Source organism: Squalius cephalus (genome assembly GCF_949319135.1).
Source record: "Squalius cephalus genome assembly, chromosome: 23".
Lineage (NCBI taxonomy): Eukaryota > Metazoa > Chordata > Actinopteri > Cypriniformes > Leuciscidae > Squalius > Squalius cephalus.
Window position 1 is genome coordinate 26,427,209 of NC_137144.1, and position 23,021 is coordinate 26,450,229.

General features: G+C 38.7%; 3 protein-coding genes across 3 annotated transcripts in view; all 3 read right to left on the reverse strand.

The window, feature by feature from the left end:
• avpr1aa (arginine vasopressin receptor 1Aa) overlaps positions 1 to 23,021 on the reverse strand; it is a 675,329-nt gene that overhangs the window by 163,699 nt on the left and 488,609 nt on the right. The gene's annotated exons all lie outside the window — the stretch shown is intronic.
• yars2 (tyrosyl-tRNA synthetase 2, mitochondrial) lies at positions 833 to 13,772 on the reverse strand. Its single transcript, XM_079858956.1, has 6 exons — positions 13,194 to 13,772; positions 12,202 to 12,437; positions 9,611 to 9,778; positions 7,871 to 8,026; positions 6,068 to 6,238; positions 833 to 1,583 (listed from the first exon to the last, which is right to left on the reverse strand). The coding sequence occupies exons 1-6, from the start codon at positions 13,734 to 13,736 to the stop codon at positions 1,424 to 1,426; spliced, it is 1,434 nt and encodes a 477-aa protein (XP_079715082.1). The 5' UTR covers positions 13,737 to 13,772; the 3' UTR covers positions 833 to 1,423.
• The window catches only part of pparab (peroxisome proliferator-activated receptor alpha b), a 39,675-nt gene continuing 32,744 nt past the window's right edge, over positions 16,091 to 23,021 (reverse strand). The window contains exon 8 of the mRNA XM_079858957.1: positions 16,091 to 22,677. Within this exon, the coding sequence (XP_079715083.1) occupies positions 22,433 to 22,677 (245 nt within the window). The 3' untranslated portion in view covers positions 16,091 to 22,432. The remainder of the gene's footprint in view (positions 22,678 to 23,021) is intronic.

The following is a 23,021-nucleotide window of genomic DNA, read 5'->3' on the forward strand; positions in this document are numbered from 1 at the left end:
CCTCCCTTCAGAGCGTCTCCAAAGCCTCCTACAAAACACACGAGGAGTCAGCAAACAAAAGCGTCACGAGTTTGGATAGACACTCAGCAGATTATTGTAAAGTGAAAGCACTTAAAAAAATGAAAGTACTTAAAAAAATGAAAGTATGAAAAAGTTATGGAAGTTTAAATTTACTGTAAATCAAATTAATGTACTAAACATTTTTTTTATTTTATATAAAATATATATTTTACAAAATAATTTTTACTATAAAATCAAAACCATGTTGTGTTCCAAATTTGAAGTTGATATCACAAAAAGTGAAGTTCCTATGTGATTTTGTTTAGGCGCTGTACCAAAAATATATATATATATTTTTATGCATTCTCCTGTAACAAAATACATTTCTATCACTTTAATCACAAAAGTGTCACCAAATATGGAACCTTGAGACTCAGACCTTTCCGACGATATGCGTTTTGTCAAGATTAGAAACGGTTTTGAAAGTAGCTAAAATAAATTGTAATATGAAAACTGACCACTAGAGGAGCCGCTAAAATAATTTTAAGTAACGTTTTCATGGTAAGGCAACATCCAATTTCGAAAAGGTTTTCACAGGATGAATTTTGAGTTCATAAGCTTTCAAATTATACCTAATTTATAATTACTAAAATATGATACGAAAAAAAAGGCAATAAATAAAAAGAGCGACAAGTGCACCGCTAGCAGAACGGTGACAGTAAAGGGGGTTTAAAGGGAGCATTTAAAGCGACAGTAAACAGTGCGCTTATAATAAACAAAACGTTATCGTGCGTTGGTGTGGACACTAATATAGTTATCGTTCTTGGTGTGAATGGGTTTAATTCTGCATAATTTTGTATTTATTGCATTTTTATGAATTTATTGTACATCATTTCAGTACAACATTTGTTGCTTTTAAATGTGCTTTAAAAATAAACCTGATCTATATAAACCTAATCATTTAAATTTAATGAATATATAACATCATATTGCAACATGTTAGTTTCACCTCAGAAGCCGAACTGGAAAACAAAACAACGTTAAAATATCACATTTAATTAAAGAGTTGAACAGAACCCAGTTTTCCAGTGTGATTTAAAATCGAGCGTATTCACACATCAAAACGTGTAATTTGTCCAAATAAAACAGGCACAAACAAGGCAAAGTCTGTTCTCATGTCTTTGATATATTCCACAGACATTCATATGGGGTTTCTCAACAGCATAATTCAATGTATAATTTCAAAGTCTTTGATGAGTTCGAGCAGACAGAGCACAGGTTACCGTCCTGAACCGAAACAGATCCTCTAGCGACCACTGCTGGTGAGCGCCGGGACTGCAGGATCGTTGTGTTACATACAGGGTCCACAATTGCACACACAGTTGATTTTGAATGCAAAATGTTGTATATCCGAGTTGGAGATTCACATACTAAGCCACTTTAGGATGTAAAAGTTTCTCTTGCCAACTCGGATCAGGCTGAGTCCATTAGAGAGAATGTGCTGACCCAGAACCAGAACTTGCTCTGGGTTTGCTGCCCTCTGGTGGTTGATCCAAACTCCACCATCCTGGATCATCTGATACCTAGTCAAGGGAATAAACTAGTCAATTATATCAAGCAAAAAGGCATCAATGCAATTTCAAAATAAATGTAGGTGTTTTATGCTATGGGTCTTAAAATATGGACCAAAAAATGCTTCATTTTTTTTCTTAAAGGGAACTATTATGCACTTTTAACATCTCCCTTATTGTGTAATATAGCTGTTTGTGCATGTAAACAATCTGCAAAGTTACAAAGCTCAAAGGCAGTGAATCTCTGCAACAGAAACGCCTCGTTTGCAGTCCTGCCATTATCACAATGTCATGTATTTGCATAAAGCCCGCTTGCTGGATACTGTGGCTGGGCTTGCACTTAAACTCAGTTATAAAGCGAGGAAGAGATCATCACTTCACTTTTCAATTCCTCTGATTTTGGAAGTCCATGTAATGCTGTTTTCCCTCGTTGTTTTGTTGAGTTCTCAGCATTTTTCGTTTGCATTTTATTTTAAGGTACGTGCACTTATATGTAAATACCTAAGAAAGTATCAGGTAATATAAGGTAACTACAGGGGTTAAGGTTAGGTTTAGGGGTGTGTTCAGGGTTAGTACCTAGTTATTACAATTACTATAATAATTACATAGTACATGGGGAAAAGGACTGTAAAATAAAGTGCTACCCATTTTTCCAACAACTGCTTTCTGAAGCGTGCAGTTCAGTGTGTTAATGGAGAAATAACACGGTTATAATAATCTGAAATGTAGCAGAGGTATAAAAAATAAATAAAATACCACTGTGAAACATCCTGCACAAGTCATACTTACGAAGGAAGTTTGGGTCGATCTTCTCATTCTTCTTGACTGTCATTAATCGGACTGATTTACTAGAGGTTTTGACAAAACTAATAAATATGAATGATTTTTTTGTTTTAATCGGGCTGAGTGAATGATTCAATGACTCACTCATTAATACTTTGGATAGATACTGTATGAAGCAGCGTTTTTTAATGAATCACTTGAATGAATGATTCAATGACATACATTTTTAAACAGTCACTTGTCGCCACCTACTGGTGTAATGATGTAATTGATACAATCTTTATTTGAAGTGCCATGTTACTTTCAAAAGGTGATTTACTCTATTTTGATCACTTCCATAGACATCAGTGTTTATATCCGAACGATAAACTTTTATCCCAGTAGTTCTGTGATAATATGAACAGGGTATCTGCACATTTTTGATCAACAAATTTAATGACTTTTAAGACCTTTTTAAGACCTTCAAGAATAAAAATTAAGACCATTACCATGGAAAAAATATATATAAAAATGACACTCTAGGGTGTTCAGGTTAACAAAGCACATTTGTATTTGAGCAACAGTGCAAATAGTCTTAATAGCCTTTGGTGGTCCAATTCATGCTTTCGTCAAACATGACAACGAAGCTGACTTGATTCACACTTGACAGAAGTCCCCTTTTTATGTACTGAACAAGTCCAAATCGAGTAAGAGAAGAGGTTTTGTCCCTGCCACAACTAAATGTTTTTGCACATTCCTCAGGGAACATTGCCCTGAAGTGCTCATGTCTTCGTTGGATGTATAGGAGTGATGTCGGCTAACCGTGTGCAAAACCCACAGCATTTCAGCCTTCAGTGTATTAGTTGGGGAGAATGTAAAATGGTGCCCCAAAGACACCAACGCGGCTGTAATGTTAGCCTCAGGGCCGTAGCCTATAGGGGTGCAACGGTACAGATAGCCCACGGTACGGTCCGTACCTCGGTTTTTGGGCCACGGTCTCGGTTCGGTTTCGGTACATGTTTTGTGCAGAAAGAGACTGCTATTTCATCCCAAAAATATGTTTTATTTTTCTTATGAGCATAAACAGAATGTCACAGTAGGAAGAACATCAATGTATGGAATAAATTAACACTCTAGTCTGTACTGAACAACACTAAGTAATACAACCTCTTCAACTATCACTTATATGAAATACAAAATGTAAACAAACACACTTCAAAATATTCAAGTGGATCCCAATTCCAAACCTTGATAACTGGTATATGAAGTGATCAATGTGAAAGAAAAAGTGCACTTTTACCTTTAACAAACATAAATTAGCTTGTGCTTTGAATAAAAAAAAGCAGAGCAAAATAATATAATAAAAAAAACACTGCATTCAGGATACAAAGTGCAATGTTATTTACTCATCCACTATTGAGAGATTCTTGTGCAAAAAGATGAGTCTATATCAACACTGTCTGGTGCAAGGCGAGACCAGTTGGCAGGCACTAACGATGTCCCCAGCAGTGGAGAAAATTCTCAACTTTTCAGAATGCCGCAAGCGCACCGTAGGTCACGTGACAAGAACCAACCAGAGCGCGGTTGCTTTAGCAACGACAGACGCCTCCGGAGCGCAACCGCCCTAGCGCTTTGGAAAAAGGAGAACGCGGCGCGCCTAGCTTTTTCTACGCGTTTTTAGGCGCGATATGTGAACGGTGCCTAAAGCAAAAACTAAAAGGATCAGCGCGAACTCAATGGCAAAACCGAAGTCCCGCGGGACACGAGAGTAGATTGTACCGTGCAGGGCTGACCGAACGGTCCGGGATTTTACCGTGTACCGTTGCATCCCTAGTAGCCTAGCCATCATTTCAAAAGTGAGGGGGACAGAATAACTACCAATTCTTTTTTCAGACTTGTTGACAGGTTTTTCCTTAATTGGCTTAAAATGCTATTTATTTTTAAAGCAATACAACAGAAAGAAAGAAATGCAGATGTTCAGTATACCGTATACTTTATAGGCTATAAAAAAAGTATACTTATACTTTATATACTTATGGTAAAATCCTGATCATGTATTTTACTAGTTAATAAAGCTAACTAAGCTAATAAAAAGAAAATTTTGTACATTTTAAAGATAAATTCATTAATCTGGTGCACTTTGAGTCACTCGAATCCACTGTTAAAAATAAATAATCCACCGGCCAACCGCCCAAACCTAACGTTATATTCTCTGATTTAGATATCTGCATCTGATCATTGCATTACAATTATTCAAATGATCAGTGTTAAGCATGATAATATGGTAAAATCACACTGAATTAAGCTGATTTAAAAATAACATTTACTTAAAATAAAGTTGTTATTTTGGCAAAATTACATTTCCTTAATAGCCTAGCAGAGTCTTACTAAAACTTTCCAATTGCAAACCTTTTAAAACTACTTCAAACTTTCTAGTTAGGCTTTTTCAAGAGAACTTAGTTTGTAGACAACAAACAAGCAGACAGTGGACAAGCAGATAGTGGCTGTTAATGCATGAAAATACAAATTCAGCATTAACAATCACCATGTTTATTCTAATTTGAAGGGCTTCGATAATATATCTGTGAAAATAAAAGATATTATGAATAAAAACAGTTAGTGAATATTTTAAATTTACAACAAAACTTAATTATTCAACAAGAGAAATAGGCTGAGTTATCCGCATTGTGCAACACAATTCGAATACCACATGAATTATAGATGACAACTTACTTGTAGTGCTTGACTTTTTCGTGAATAAGGAGTGAAGAGTTTTTTTGCCGTTTTGAACTCATTCAAACTCACTCTATGAAAATTATTCGGCGCGGCCGCGCAGTTGCGTGCATTTGGGCGTGATGCACGAGTGACTGATTACCATGGAAACGTGAAAGTCACGTATGTAGATAGACTATCCTTGACTTTTTGGATTAAAAATCTCGATGTAGGCAAACAGCTGAATGGGGACAGTTGTTGCCTGACTGTCGCGCTTGTGCTTCCCCCCTTTCATATGCGCGTCAAGGGCTTTGCAGCCCACCGCACTTCGTATACCGTCGTTTTTTTGTAACCAGCCGCTATATTTCTCATCATCGAGCCAGTTATCATTAAATTTGCACTTCCCTATCTTAGCTCGCGTCTGCCACTACACTTCTTCGTCTATTTCTATGACAGGCCTACGGAAAACACGTACTGCCCCCTAAATGGTGTGTGATGCCTGTGCAATAGGCATACGCTACTTTTTACTGTCTTTAGACAGGGACGTGCGCTGGTGAAATGGAAAATACCGGTAGGTAGTTTCTCCCGACAAAAGGAGAAACTCCGCCAGATGAAATTTAATGCCGCCCAGATGAAATTTAATGCCACTCTTCAAAAATTAGTGAAATTTAATACATTTTAAGACCTTAAAAAACGTATATTTTATTTAAGACGTTTTAAGACTTTTTAAGGATCCGCGGGGACCCTGTATGAATATTTGTAACACTGTATGGTTGAAAAGACAGTTTGTGAAGCTGTTTTAATACCTAAACATGATAACGGCTCTCTCTGGCTCAGAACGCAGATCTGAATGTTCCCGTGTGATTTAGTCAAAGGTTTATTCATTTAGGAATGGGATCGCGTGGGTGTTTGAATCGAGATTCTACTTAAAAGTGTCACTCTTGACTAAAAAGTAACAATGTATCAAGAGCATGTGTTACTTTTAAACTGAACATTATTAGTAAGATTCAGGCGTCTCTCACCCTCGCGGTCCCTCGGGAATGGCTTGTGCCCGTCTGCAGGCGTCCAGCACCGTCGTCCCGGGATCCAGGAACAGCTCATGGAACGGAGCCTCTCGGAAAAGATCCTGGAGTTCAGTGTCACTCATCTGCTCCAGGGCCTGAATACTGCTGTGGTACAGAGCATTGGTGCACCTGTGTGTGTGTGTACATGCATGCAAAAAAATATATAAGTAACATTAATGAAGCATTGCATGCAAAACTATAAACAAGTAACATTAATGAAGCATTGCATGCAAAACTATATACAAGTAACATTAATGAAGCATTGCATGCAAAACTATATACAAGTAACACTATATACCAGTAACATTAATGAAGCATTGCATGCAAAACTATATAAAAGTAACATTAATGAAGCATTGCATGCAAAACTATATATAAGTACATTAATGGAGCATTTATAGAACAAACAATGAGACTAAAAGGAATTGATTTTATCCATCTGGAATTGATTGGATCAATGAATTAAACAAAGAAGCCAAAAAAAGAAAAGTTGCATCTGAAGCAAAGCAAGTTAATTTAAATATGTTGTTGAATCATACTAAAAAATCTTGCAAAACTGAATAGAGGGTTTATGCATTGACGTCACTTTCCCGGCGGATCACGCTCCCTCAGCTGGACTGAGTGGCAGAAGAGCTGCTGCATGACTGGATTTAACAGGGGAAACTGTGAAAACGCGAGTAAAATAAACGATTATCAGTTTAAACTAAAGGTTGGACTCGATATAGTGTTCCTAACAACTTAACAAAGATCCAGTGATCCATGGAAACATGACATGCAGCCAGGATTGTGTTTCCTGACATTTATATGTGCCTGATTTCAATGCCGGGAAATACATAAAGCAAATTATCCTGTGAACTCTTTATATAAATACAATATAGGTAGGTCTAGATCTGTGTGATCACTCATATCAATGTCATATATGTCTTCATATCATCCAGCCCTAAAACTTTTATAGTTTTTTGTCAGTGTTTATCTAAAAACGTCCAATTATGCAGAATATACGATGGTAAATATTTAATTGATGAGTTGTCAATACAATATCTACAAGGTATGATTTTACCCCTAAATTCAGCAAATTGACATAAAATGATAACTGCAAATCCACCTTTCACTGCCTGGATCCAGTTGTTTCTGTGAATTGCAGAGATTCATTTGCTTCTCTGTTTTGTAGCTTTCAGAAGTGTGTAAAAATGGTCACCGTGATTTTGCCAAGTAAGTCATGTTCCTGGATCAACATATTTTGTTGATCCTGGAATAACATTCCTGTCCCAAAATTTAGTCCTTACCCTATCCCTATCCCTACCCCTACCCATAACTTTTCCCTAAAATCAGAGGGAAATGAGAGGTGAATAACACTGATGTTGAAGCACCTCACCCTGGGTCTAAGCCTAAACTTGACATAAACTGTAAACTTGTCCCTCAAATCTGATTGGTTGATTGGAAAGTTGTTGCAGGATCAACAAAGATGTTCATCCAGGATCATGTGGTACTTGGTGAAATCACGTTCACGGTGTAAAAATATACCTCAGATTTCTCGTCAAATCTAGTTGTACAGTCAATCTGGAAAGCTCTTTCTTGTTTTAGATGTGTTTTTTGCGTAATTTTTCTGCCGCTCAGTTTTTTTGCCACTCAGTGTGTGTGACCGCAGTCCCTCCGGCCGACTGTGACGTCACACGCATACCCTCTATACAGTAAATAGGTGTGCTTTTGATATCATGTTGACTTTACAGGCAGAAATCAGACGTGAGGATCTGCTCTTGCCTTTTAGCACTCTCTAACCCCTCTTTCCCGTGGACTAGCTTGGTGACTTCAGCGGCCAGGCGTTTGTGTGCGGTCCGCTTGCCCGGGTCCTGTCTCTGCTGCTCCATCACCTTCTCCACCTCAGCTAACGGCAGGAACGTGAAGAGCTTCAGGTACCTGGAGGATAACAAGTGTTTCCGTCAAGCTGAAGGGGTAAACGGGCATTACTTCAGGGCTGTAACAATAAAGCGCAATACAAAAATGCAACAATATGTATGATGGATAGTTCACCCAAATTAAAATCATTGTATGATAAGTTTTCAGAGTTTTAGTGTCAGTACTACATTAAACTACTATTTATAATGTTGAATATAATGTATAATAATGCAATGGGGGAATATTTGTGGGTCCTGATAATGCCAAATGTCTTATGTTAGTAAAAAGTGGCCGACATTATTTTAAATATATCTATATCTAGCATATTCGTCTAAAATAATGCATTATTTTCAGCTTCAGAATAATTCTGGTGTCTCTATTGTCCTGTGCATTGAGTTTCCAGCACCAAGTCCAAGCCTATTCACTTACACCAAATTTAGCTTTTTAATCAACAGGTCATTTTTTGTTAACCTTTTATCATATCCTCCTGGGACCCAGGAATAGACTTTTGTCTATTTTTGACATTATATTTTAGTGAGTTTCTCTGACATCATACATGTCACATGACATGACCTGGGTGTCCTGTGAAGAGCACGTTCAGGGCTTTTCAGAGACACCACATGTTTGGAGGTTTCACCATGAAAACAACTTCTGCTTGGTTTTTAAAAATGCCTGACATTAATTTAGTGATCAAATGTAGCACTCTTATGGAAATATGATAATGTATTGTAATTATAATTTAAATTGGACTACTTTTCAAATTGTATTTCATAATCCAACATCTCAGGAAAGCGTTATGGGGTGTCAAATCAAAAAATGACTTTCTGTTCCAGAACAGGGCGTTGATTTCATACGTGTCCACTGTAGAGGACATCAGGACTTACATCATGTTTATCAGGCATTTTGTGAGACACAACAAGAGAATATGGAAATAAGTTCTAGATCAAATATTCCTATGAAATATTAGATATTATTATTAACATTTTGCTAATTATTACTCCAATTATTACACTTCTTTTTTCATTAAATGTTGCTCCAAGAACACATTAGATACAGTGTATAGATACATTGCATTGAATGGGAATATTAATTTATGGCCATTTTACCCACATATTGCATAAAGTAAAATGGTGCATCAATTCATCCCGTTATATCTTTCATAACATAATTGAGAATCATCTTTATACAAATTTTAGTTAAAATAAATCCTGAAACCCCAAAATGTATTGGCGATTGAAAACAAAAATCCCATTGTTTTTGCCTATACATATAATTTCATGTCATTTTATTTTTCACCAGTCCTGGTGTCACTACAGAGGACATAGCATAACATATGAATAAAATATCATTTTTGAAATTTCATGACATGAAAAAAAAAAAAACTAAATTCAAAAAATGTTTGAATTTAGTATCCTCAGGAGGATATGTCTTGGAGTATCGCAATAATATTGTATCGTGAGTTCAGTATCGAATCGTGACATGAGGGTTTCGTTACACCCGTATAACATTACTGTTCAAAAGTTTGGGGTCAGTGATATTTGAAGCTCTTTTCCTTCACAGGGACTGATCATGAGCTGACGTCAGGCTCTGTGTGTGCAGACTCACGCTTCGACGCTGTTATCGGGCAGCCGGAGGAAGTATTGGTAGAACTCAAACGGGGATGTTTTATCGGGGTTGAGCCACACAGCGTTTCCAGCCGTCTTCCCCAGTTTATCTCCCATCGAGGTCGTGACGAGAGGAACCGTCAGGCCGAACACTTCCTCTCCTGCCTTTCTGCACAAGAACAAAACAAGATTACACATCAGAGGCTCTGCTATATCATGACGTTTGCATAAATAAGAACAACCACGCGTTTTAGTTTATGCCACACATACTTATTTGTATTAAAATTGAGCAAATGATAGCTACTATAAACTTCATTATAAATGAAGGAAATATTTATTGCCAATACTGGAAGCAGATAATATAAAGTCTTATTTTTAACATATACACTGCTCACCAAGCCTGCATTTATTTGATCAAAAATACAGTAAAACTGTGAAATATTATTACAATTTAAAATAAGTGTTTTCTATGGGAATATGTGTTCAAGTGTAATTTATTCCTGTGATCAAAGCTGAGTTTTCAGCATCATTACTCCAGTCTTCAGTGTCACATGATCCTTCAGAAATCATGAAAATATGATGATTTGATGATCAAGAAACATTTAAGTTATGCTGCTTCATATTTTAGTGGAAACCTATTTTATTTTTTTATATAGGAAACCTATCCCTATTTTATAGGATCATATATATATATACACACACCATATACATGGTATCATACTCAAAAAAGATATCAATTTCAGAAAATTATTCATTTTTCAAATTCATTTTATATATATATATACATGTGTCTGTGTGTGTGTGTGTGTGTGTAGTACTGAGGTGGTATCTATTTACACCGTGGTACCACAGAAATCACTGTCGTCATCACAACTGTGTGTGAGCTCGTGTCCCTGTGTGTGAGCTCGTGTCCCTGTGTGTGAGCTCGTGTACCTGTGTGTGAGCTCGTGTCCCTGTGTGTGAGCTCGTGTACCTGTGTGTGAGCTCGTGTCCCTCGTGTACCTGTGTGTGAGCTCGTGTCCCTGTGTGTGAGCTCGTGTACCTGTGTGTGAGCTCGTGTCCCTGTGTGTGAGCTCGTGTCCCTGTGTGTGAGCTCGTGTCCCTGTGTGTGAGCTCGTGTCCCTGTGTGTGAGCTCGTGTCCCTGTGTGTGAGCTCGTGTACCTGTGTGTGAGCTCGTGTCCCTGTGTGTGAGCTCGTGTCCCTGTGTGTGAGCTCGTGTACCTGTGTGTGAGCTCGTGTCCCTGTGTGTGAGCTCGTGTCCCTGTGTGTGAGCTCGTGTACCTGTGTGTGAGCTCGTGTCCCTGTGTGTGAGCTCGTGTCCCTGTGTGTGAGCTCGTGTCCCTGTGTGTGAGCTCGTGTACCTGTGTGTGAGCTCGTGTCCCTGTGTGTGAGCTCGTGTCCCTGTGTGTGAGCTCGTGTCCCTGTGTGTGAGCTCGTGTACCTGTGTGTGAGCTCGTGTCCCTGTGTGTGAGCTCGTGTCCCTGTGTGTGAGCTCGTGTCCCTGTGTGTGAGCTCGTGTACCTGTGTGTGAGCTCGTGTCCCTGTGTGTGAGCTCGTGTACCTGTGTGTGAGCTCGTGTACCTGTGTGTGAGCTCGTGTACCTGTGTGTGAGCTCGTGTCCCTCGTGTACCTGTGTGTGAGCTTGTGTACCTGTGTGTGAGCTCGTGTCCCTGTGTGTGAGCTCGTGTACCTGTGTGTGAGCTCGTGTCCCTCGTGTACCTGTGTGTGAGCTTGTGTACCTGTGTGTGAGCTCGTGTCCCTGTGTGTGAGCTCGTGTACCTGTGTGTGAGCTCGTGTCCCTGTGTGTGAGCTCGTGTCCCTCGTGTACCTGTGTGTGAGCTCGTGTCCCTCGTGTACCTGTGTGTGAGCTCGTGTACCTGTGTGTGAGCTCGTGTACCTGTGTGTGAGCTCGTGTCCCTCGTGTACCTGTGTGTGAGCTCGTGTACCTGTGTATGAGCTCGTGTACCTGTGTGTGAGCTCGTGTACCTGTGTGTGAGCTTGTGTACCTGTGTGTGAGCTCGTGTACCTGTGTGTGAGCTCGTGTACCTGTGTGTGAGCTCGTGTCCCTCGTGTACCTGTGTGTGAGCTCGTGTCCCTCGTGTACCTGTGTGTGAGCTCGTGTACCTGTGTATGAGCTCGTGTACCTGTGTGTGAGCTCGTGTACCTGTGTGTGAGCTTGTGTACCTGTGTATGAGCTTGTGTACCTGTGTGTGAGCTCGTGTACCTGTGTGTGAGCTCGTGTACCTGTGTGTGAGCTCGTGTACCTGTGTATGAGCTTGTGTACCTGTGTGTGAGCTCGTGTACCTGTGTGTGAGCTCGTGTACCTGTGTGTGAGCTCGTGTACCTGTGTATGAGCTTGTGTACCTGTGTGTGAGCTCGTGTCCCTCGTGTACCTGTGTGTGAGCTCGTGTCCCTGTGTGTGAGCTCGTGTCCCTCGTGTACCTGTGTGTGAGCTCGTGTACCTGTGTGTGAGCTCGTGTCCCTGTGTGTGAGCTCGTGTCCCTGTGTGTGAGCTCGTGTACCTGTGTATGAGCTCGTGTACCTGTGTGTGAGCTCGTGTCCCTCGTGTACCTGTGTGTGAGCTCGTGTACCTGTGTATGAGCTCGTGTCCGCTCATGATGTTCCCGAGCTGATCGGTTCCTCCGATCTGGATCCTGCAGCCGTGGATCTGATGAAGACGGTAGAAGTCGAAGGCCTGGAAGATCTGGTAGGAGAACTCGCTGAAGCTCATGCCCTCGGCGCTCTTCAGCCGAGACTGCACGCTGTGTCTGCTGAGCATCGAGCCCATCCGGAAACACCGGCCGACCTCCGAGAAAAACTCCAGCACCTGCCAGGAGGAGGATGGAGAAAACAAGCTTTTCTCTGATTGTTTCGGGGAAAGATTTGAAGCATCAGCAGCCAGCAGTGTCAAAAACAGTGCCATCTCTTCACGATATGTTGCTTGCTTTTATTGTCAGTGTGTTTAACAATGATAATATTAATGCCTGTTTGTTATTTGAAATGGTTTTATAATAAAAAAGATATATATATAAAAAATATCCTGATACAAAAAGAAAAGAAAACAGCGCCATCTTGTGGCAGGTCAAATGTGTAGCATCCTTACAGCTTATATATATATATATATATATATATATATATAAATAAAGTTATTAAATAGACTTGAACTTCCAAAAACCCATAGAGTAGTGGTCTGGGTTCAAGGTTCAAACATTAAGATTCTTTTTCGCTCTGATATCTCTGAAAATAAAAAGCTAGATGATATTAAACTTGTTTTGTATGATGGGTAAATACCATATTCACAAAGCAAGATACCTTAAATTTAAACCTAACTGCAAAGTATTTACTTATGATTTACAGTTTTTATTGTCATCACTTCAAAATAACCCCTCCAATAAAAAAAGCTTTGAAAACATCCTATATTATAGAACAAGTTTTATGTAAATTGTCATGTTTTATTATTATTATTTATTTCCCCTTTTCTCTGTTCCCCACATGTTCATGTTCATTGTTCAGTATTATTTCCTTTTGTACTGATTTATAATTACGCAATAAATAAATAAATAAATAAATAAAAAAAACATACCTGCCAGTCCTTGTACCAGCTGCGGTTATTGAGCACCGTCAGCCGACCTAGTCTACTCGGGTCCGGGGAGAAGTGCAGCTCGTGATGGGTGAAGAGCCGGTGGAGGCTCTCCGTGATCCCGCGGGCGTTCTGCTCCACCGTGGCCGGGGAGAGGCGCTCTCTCTCGGCAGACCTCCCGCTCGGGTCCCCGATCAGCGCCGTGGCTCCACCGAGCACTGCGATAACCTCATGCCCCGCGGCTCGGAAGTGCATCAGGCCGATGATAGCGAGCAGGTTCCCGGCGTGCAGGCTGTCCGCGGTCGGGTCGAAACCACAGTACACGGTCTGAGGACCGGACCGGAGCAGATCCGGGAGCTCGGCTTGAGCTGCATGCTCAGGGAACGACTCCTTCAGGAGGCCTCGGTTATGCAGGGATAAGAGGAGTCCGCTTCTAGTAGACGAAGAACAGTGGAATAAAGCCCTTAAATAAGATGATTTTGTTAATATGCTATGTGATTTAACTGTAGACACAATGCGGCATGACCGCACAATGGACGCCGCCATGTTTTTATTTTTTTGGACGGACACGTTCGCCACCTAGTGGACAGATGTGGGAGTGTAGAAAAAAGTGAGTAGAGTAGCAATTAAAGGGACAGTTCACCCCAAATATGAAAATTCTGTCATTAACGCAGTTCCAAACCTGTATAAATTTCTTTCTTTTGTTGAACACAAATAAGATATTTTGAAGAATATTAGTAGCCAAACAGTTGGTGGGCCGAATAGGGGTTATGCGCAACATACTTCCGGGTTCTACAAAACAGATACAACTACTTCCGGTCGTCAGCTACTGAGGTAAACACAGCGTAGGAATGGCGACCTTTTATAGCCGGTGTTTACAGGAGCTACCCATTCTATCCATTTCAGATGTACGACGTATTGCCAAACGGACTTCCAGAGCCCCGAGTACTCCGTTAGATAAAGGATTTAAGTTTTACGCCTCCTCATTTATTCATGATTATGAAAGTATGTAAGTTAGTATATGTAGCTTTTGCTAATGGCACCCGATGTAGAGTTAGCTAACTGTCAGTAAGTTAGTTTAGACTTGCTATCAGTAGTTTAACCTTTTATATTTGCTTGCAGACGATTAAAACAATCAAATGAAGACTGCATTTTTTTTTTTTATAAATTTCTTTTTTTCTGATACTTAAGCATTCGTGACATTTTAATTAAAACAGAAATAAGAATTGTATTCTAAAAAAGTGAAAAAGTTACCTCAGAGATCACCTACCGCTGCGTACGGAAGTGCAAACCGGAAATGCTTATACCTGTTTTCCGGTTCGAACGTTGGGCGTTCCGCATAACCCCTATTGACTTCAATAGAATATTTTTCCATACTATGGAAGTCAATGGTGCTCTTCAACTGTTTGGTTACCAATATTATTCCAAATATCTTTTGTGTGTGTGTGTGTGTGTGTGTGTTCAACAGGCTCGGAAGCAACTTGAGGGTGAGTAAATGACAGGATTTTCATTTTTGGGTGAACTATCCCTTTAATAACTGTTTTCATGGAGACTCACTAGGAGGCGCGCGGTGGCCTAAAAATCCGAACCGCACTCAATTCTCTGGGCTTTTTCGTCTTTATTGCGAAATAAAACACACAAAAAAGTACAATCATTTACATATGTTAGTTCTACGGATTGACATAAAAAAAATAAAATAATAATAATAATAATAATAAAAAAAAAAAAAAAATATATATATATATATATATATATATAATTAAAAATGATTAAAAAAAAAATGTAATGGGAAGCGACTGTGATTGGTCCACACTGACCGGCGCTGAGAAAAGTAACACGTACCACGTGACATTGCGGTATTGTTGTCTGTATCGATAGACTTATAAAAAAAAAAAAAAAAGGGGGGGGGGGGGGGGTATTAAAGAATAATACAGAAAAACGCAAATAACTAGTAAAATATTTCAAAAACAGTTAGGTAAACTATTTTAGACTCTAAATTAATCTTAAAATATTCTAAATAGTATAATCGACGAAGAAAGAATTTGTACTGGATCCTAATTATGACAACGTATGTAAAGTATATGTAAACGTTCATGTAATGTAATCAAAGTCATGTTTTTTAGACTACACCACTGGAAGGCGCTATACAACGTGTTTTTCTTTTATCAAATAGTATGAAGTTTTGGAAAATTAGCATTGGGTTGGGCTTCTTAACTCTTGTACCAAACTACTTAAACAGTATATTAAAGATATAGGTTACCACATTTGAGTTTTGCAAAGATGTATTTTATTTTGAGACAGGACTAGATATACATTTATCAAACATTTGTCTATATTAAGCCAAAGTACAACAAAAACATCACCACTGACAGGCCTTTTTGCAGCAGCAGTATATTAATATTAATAATCAGCTAATAAAGTCACAGATCTGTGCATCAACCAGCTCTTTAAAATCAAGCATTTATTAGAAATAACGCTGTCAGAGGCAGTGACCTGAGCTACAGCGACTAACGGGGAAGACCGAGACACAATTCCCTGATATGACATTGTTAAAATCCCTTCTACAATAAAACATCAAGCACACTAGTTACAAAAGCAAATTTGCTGACAATCAAACATTTCATTTTAATCTGAAAAAAAGGGATAAAATGAAAAGAGAAAACAACTTAATACTTTATGCATAGGTTTGCTCAATCAGCAAATATTACAAGACCAAAAAAAAAATTCAAAATCTTCTTGGGAATATTGTGAACTTGTCTGAAGATTATAATAACACTTGATTTGATACTTAATAAAAGTTACAGATTTTTTGCCGTAAAGTGAGTTTCATTCATCCATGTCATGCAGTTTCTTACAATCTGGATCTAAGGCACCTGAATATCACACTACTTACTGTATACTGCAGAAATAGTATGAATATATCATGCAAATTTTATGTATGCATACATTTTCAATATATAACAACGGCACGCATATGCAATGCAATGCACTTGACTTTCATTTCCAGTGTGATGAATGAATCAGAAATGTCCAAAGAACACAAGTGTACTAACAAGTGAATGAGGTGGGAGGATGAATTCAGCTGGGATTTAAACATCACATTTACATGTCAAATCATATGAACTGCTATAATAACTGGGCACACACAAAACAATGATGCACACAAATCGTGTTTTACTGCATTAATGACTAATTTTCTTAAATGTCCTGACAGTGTGACAGCAGGGAGTGCGTCTAACAACAGAGAATCTGTCTGGATTTGTGTCACAGGCAGTTATAGTTGATGATCTATCTATATCATCAGTACCTCTATTCTTTACCTGAGATCTCAGGGATCACAGTACAGTACATCAGGTGAGGAGCTCGAACACCCCGAGAGCTAAATCATCCTCATGAGATCAGAGCTTCCCAATATCCTGCTTTATGGCAAAAATCATCACTTATGTCATATGTATGGAAGCCCATTTCTGCTATGAAAGGAAAAAAATCGTGCTTTGGTAAATCTTAATGACATAAAAAGTTCTTATTATGACATACTGTTATAATTATGACATACAAAATCATATTTATGAGATTAAAAGTCAAACTTATGAAATAAAAATTAACATACTGTCACAATTATGACAAAAAAAAAATGGACACAGCAAGTCCTAATTATGACATAATTCAAAATTATGAAATAAAATCCAAAATTGTAATCGACAATGTTTTTTTTTAATTTATAATTATGAATTCTCGTCACAATTTCGACTTAAGTCATAATTAGGACTTTGAATATAATAAATAAAACTGTCAATTTCAACTTTCTTTCATGATTATGACCATTTCATAATTATGACTTTTTGTAATAATTATGACTTTTGGTCATAATTTGACAGTGTCATAAATGACTTTGAATGTCATCATTTTAACTTTTTATGTCATTATGACTTTTTATGTGAATTTGATTGCATCATAATTATGACTGAATGTCATCATTTCTACTTTTTTGTCATATTTTTTTTTCTCGTCTTTGACTTAGTATGTCATAATATGGACTTTGAATGTCATAATTTATACTTTTTATGCCATAATATGAACTTGGTGTATAATAATGACTGCCTGAATCAACAGAGTCAAACCTCATTTATATATCTTCGATTTCCTGGTGCTGAAATATGGCTTATTCATGCTGTCATATGGTTGCTAGGGTCTTCTAAATGGTTGCTAGGGTGTGGCTAGACAGTTACCAGGATGATACTAATAGAATAGATGTTTGACCAAATCAAAAAAGCCAACCGTCGTGTCTCTATGTCACTCTGATGCTGAGATATGGCTTCTTCATGCTGCCATACGGTTGCTAGGGTGCTCTAAATGGTTGCTAGGGCATGGCAAGAATGTTTCCAGATATTTAAAGACTACTTGCCAGTCTGAGTCAAAAGAGGTCACCCACTTATCTCTACGATGTTCTGATCCAAACGTATCCCTCTCACTTTTTTCAATGTAACTGGTTGCTAGGGTGTTGTAACTGGTTGCTAGGGTGTGGCTATGACATTGTTATGTCTACTAATTGGCTGCTACTAATGGCTGGGCTGAGTCAAATGAGCCCATGACATAAGTCATAATTATGACACACTAAGTCAAATTATGACATAACCCAAACCCATACTAGAGGTAGCAGTTGGGATATAACCAAAACTGATGATTCATCATTCAATATGTTTATTATTCCATGTGGGGTCGAAGTGTGCAGGTCCTCACGCTGCGGGAATTAAAAAGGAATGTGGATATCACGACATGAATTCCCATGCAAGTGCCGTTCGATGACAAATCTTACCCCATATTTACATTGCACTACATAAAACTCGTTCATTTCACAACATCTGATATATATATATTTATATATTAATAAAGATACCTTTGCTTTAGTATAAAAAGACTAAATGTCAATCAACAATAATCTAGGTAGTGCATAATACCTAGACGCATGTACAACATCTGAGCCGTTAAAAAGCATTTATCAAAAGTCGAGACAATGCCGCGGCGGGCCGTCAGTGTCGCGGTGAAGCCGCCGCTATTTACAGGGTAACAAAGCTTCAGCGTTTCCAGTTACAAACATAACGTTACAGTTTAAGTGCATCTTAGCTGGCATTGACAGATTGACAGCGTTTTGAGCAACAGCACGACCATTTTCAATGACAAATGTTTTTTTTGTGCAACTGTTAAGTTAAGCAGTGTTCAACTTTATGCAGATGAGAAGCGACACGCTGTGGAACGATTAGCAACCAAAAGACTCGATGACCTCCAGCAGTTTAATCGCCGTCGACTGCGTGAACCAGGGTTGCCAGGTTTGCATAACAAAGGCCCACTGAAGTGCCTTGAAACGCATGGCATTATTCAGTGTGTTGACGTAATTTCCACTGAAACAGCAAGACAGGGCGGGGCATATCGAACAGCTCCTCCCCTTTTTCTTGATAGCCAATAGCGTTTAGTTTATATCACGGCTCAGCCAGAGCTGTTGAACTCAGTAAAGCCGCAGTTTCCTCCTAATCTCCCCAATATCGCTTTAAAATACAGCATTATGTGCAGAATTCACTGCGTCCGATACGTTTTCTGTTCTGCGGCGACTCGATCATATGATCCGCTCTGTGTGTCGTGTCTCTGGACGGTTCGCGTGAAACCAAACCTCATTCGCTCAAATGGAAAGCATATGTACACTGTCGTTCCCTATCCCCTATATAGTGCACTATGTGACACTCACCATGTAGAAAATAGTAAATGTGTGAAAAACTGACTATTTGTGTGTATAAGTGTCTATTTATAATGTAGGGGGCGGAGCTTCAGATTCAGATTATTTGATTGGACAGAAAATCTGATGAGTATCTGAAGTGCAGAGTGATCATTGATTGGCGGAAGTGAAAGACTAACGCTTTTGAACGCTTATATCTTCTAAATGCAATTTAAAATATATATATTTTTGGAGCACACTAGCTTATAGATAACATTAAGAGTAATACTAACACTTTTCAAACTAAAAGCCAAATAACTTTAATTATGATTTCCTAGGGCTTTAAAAACCTGCCCAATCGCGTTCCCGGGGGACGTAACATAGGTATCAAATCATAACATCTAGGTATCAATCCAAGTTCTCTAGATGATTCATTATACTGACTTTTCTCGCGTTTCTCATATGAACACAACCAGAGACGACGGAAAACACACTGAGAGAATCAGCTTTAGTTTCAGCTCTGACAGACACAAGACCAGCCGAACGCTGTGAGTGTGTGTTAGAAATCAGGAATGGTGAGAGAACATTGTGCTTGGTACATTTTTCGTCTTCAAACCAAACTTGGGTCTCCAGCCGATAAAGTTTAAATCCCGTCTGTCTAGAGCTCTTCCCATAATGTTACTCATTAGATCATTAGACGGAGAGAAGACGGTCTTTAGTGGCTGTTTGAACACATTTGATCACATGGTGCTGAGATATGGCTTCTTCATGCTGCCATACGGTTGCTAAGGTGCTCTAAATAGTTGCTAGGGCATGGCTAGAATATTTCCAGATATTTAAAGACTAATTGCCAGTCTGAGTAAAAAGAGGTCACCCACTTATCTCTACGATGTTCTGATCCAAACGTATCCCTCTCACTTTTTTCCAATGGAAGTGGTTGTTAGGGTGTTGTAACTGGTTGCTAGGGTGTGGCTATGACGTTATGTCCACTAATTGGCTGCTACTAATTGCTGGGCTGAGTCAAATGAGTCTCCAGCCGATAAAGTTGAAATCCCGTCTGGCTCGAGTCTCTTCCCATAATGTTACTCATTAGATCAGTAGACGGAGAGAAGACGGTCTTCTGTGGCTGTTTGAACACATTCGATCACATGAGTGTTTACACTACGAAAGCAATCCGGTCGAATGTGTTTTCAACTCTCTCTGGAAGTGTCGTTAGACCCGTTTACTCCTGTATTTAGTGTCGTCCACTTGCGATCTGATCCACCGAAACACATCTTAATACCAGGAGTAAACAGCGCCGGAGTCAAACACATCCGTCTAGCGCATGTGTACAAACAAAAGCACTGGAAAAGCAGCAGTGGAATGCAAAAAACGCCTTCTGTGTGATGCAACTACACGGACATGTTTTACACCATTAGCTTCTCTTTCTGGTTCATATAGGGAAGTGAAAAAGTCGTTGAAGAATGAGACTTCACTGTGAAGTTGAGAGACGAGCGACGGACTGCTGGAGGGACAGAAGACGAACGTGTGAAACGGATTCATACAGGACGGAAATGAAATCACGTGTGGAGAAGCAGGAACACACTGACAGCATCGCTGCGGGAACAAATGTGGGTCTCTCTATACAGAAAATAAACTGATTTCTGGGATACTGCATCGAGTGTTTACTTTTATAACGGCCATATATTATAAAACGGTTATCAGATATTGGCCCGTTCACAAACTTTATAGTCGTTACGTCTAATTTACCTGAGTAGGGCCGTCACATTCACATGCCAAATGGTATTTAACTGCTTGAATGCATCAAGCCTGACAGACGCCCATGTTCAAGGAATAGTTCACTTGAATATTGCATGTTGCTTCATAAAAGCCAACATTGCATTAAATTGTTTTGCAGAAAAAACACATTTAGTGAGATTGTTAATGTTTTTAAAAGAAGTCTCTTCTGCTCACCAAGGCTGCATTTATTTGATTAAAAATATGAAAAAAACAAACAAAAAAAACAGTAATATTGTTAAATATTATGAGAATTTAAAATAACTGTTTTCTATGTGAATATATAGTAAAATGTAATTTATTCCTGTGATCAAAGCTGAATTTTCAGCATCATTACTCCAGTCTTCAGTGTCACATGATCCTTCAGAAATCACTCTAATATGATGATTTGATGCTCAAAAAATTGTTGAAAACATTGGATTCTTTTTATTTCAGGATTCTTTGATGAATAGAAAGTAGCATTTATTTGAAATATAATCTTTTGTAACATTATAAATGTCTTAACTGTCACTTTTGATCAATTTAATTCATCCTTGATGAATAAAAGTATTGATTTATTTTATTTATTTCCCCCAAAAAATAAAATAAAAATTCTTACTGACCCCAAACCTGTGAACGGTAGTGTTTAAAAGTACAAAATGAACAGAAAGAACTTTCTATTCATCAAAGAATCCTGAAATAAAAATGTAAATAACTGGTTTCAACACTGATAATAATGAGAAATGTTTCTCGAGCAGCAAATCATCATATTAGAGTGATTTCTGAAGGATCATGTGACACTGAAGACTGGAGTAATGATGCTGAATAAATTCACACGAATAAATTAGTTTACAATGTTGTTTTAAATTGTAATAATATTTCACAATATTACAGTTTTTTTGTATTTTTAATCAAATAAATGCAGCCTTGGTGACCATAAGAGACTTATTTTAAAACATAAAAATCTCACCGATCAAAAGCTTTTGACTGGTAGTGTATGAATGCTGTAACAGGCCTCATTTGTCATGTGTTCAAGCCCTTGAAACGGTAGATTACAGTAAAACAGCACTACCTGTTGTGCTCTGTCAGAAGGCATCGGTCGTGAGGTATTGATCATCTAAACCTGTAAAGCTGCACTGATGGACGCTTGGAGATGTCTAAGTGTCTTCACTGGTCAAACTGAAACGTAAATGTCGTGTTGTAACCAGGCGTGAACCGAGAAAGCAATAAATAATTCATGTTTTTCATGATCATCTACAAATGTCAAGTTTTACCGCAGCAAATGGTGAAATACAAAGGCTGGAAACTGTTCAAGATATAAGAATTCCGAGATGCATTTTCATTCGCTCAGTGCTTGATGTTATCAAAAACAAAAAAAACAAAAAAGTGTTCATAACGTTAATCATGAAGCAAAGTCCCTAAAACGTTACAAAACGGTACTTTTCACTAGTTACGGTAGGTGGAAGTCACTTGGGTGGTTTTTACTGCAAACTGAGTTGTAAGTGTCATAAAAAGTCAGTATAAAAAAAGGATATTGCTGTATGAATAAGTTGGATTTTACGGTTTCTATTCACAGTTTCTGGCCCGAAGTGACCAGTAAGCGCTTATATTATAACATTTCCCCCCAAAAAAAGTTCCTAAAACCACAGGATGCATTTTAGTTGGCATTGCAACAACCGCAGAAACCATTGTTTAACTCGACGATAATGAAGAGCCCTGACGTCCCTTTCCACGCAGAAATCCTGGAAATAGTGGTTGATGACGATGTGTTTTGAAGGCCTCAGTACATGTCTCTGTAGATCTCCTGCAGTAAGGGATGCAGTGACGTGTCCTCGGTCTTCTTGATCTCCTGCACTAACTGAGCGTGCTCCGTCACCAGCTGCCGGAGGTCCACCAGCTTCTGGAGGAGTTTGGGGAAGAGGAAGCCGTGATCGGGGTGGTTGCTCGTCAGATGCAGATGAAGCACGTTAACGATGGTCTCCTGCATCCGCTCGATGTGCGGGACGTTCACCAGGCCCGGCCGATCTGAAACACAACACAAATTAGTCTCAAATAAATCACTTTTCTTCAGCGATTGTTGAAAAAGCTTCCAGCAAGGGTAAAGAAGACCAATTTAAGAGGATTTGGAGTCCCTTTTTATTATTTATTGAATACTGGGGATATTAACAATATAATAGAGGAGGAACAAAATGCTTGAATATACGGAAGAGGATTAGGGCCAAGCAATAATAAAAAAATAAAAGCATCTCGAGATTAAAGTTGCTATAATGCGAAATTAAACTCGTTAAATTTCGAGAAAAAAAGTCGAAATACAATCTTGAGAATAAACTCATTAAATATCGAGAATAAAGTCGTTGTGTTTCGAGAAA

Coding starts and splice junctions, on each gene's coding strand:
- yars2 (XM_079858956.1), bottom strand. CDS start 13,736: ATGGCGGCGTCCATTGTGCGGTCATGCCGCATTGTGTCTACAGTTAAA. Junction 8,027..9,610: donor CCCGATAACAGCGTCGAAGC/GTGAGTCTGCAC, acceptor GTTATCCTCCAG/GTACCTGAAGCTCTTCACGT. Junction 6,239..7,870: donor GGGTTAGAGAGTGCTAAAAG/GCAAGAGCAGAT, acceptor ACACACACACAG/GTGCACCAATGCTCTGTACC.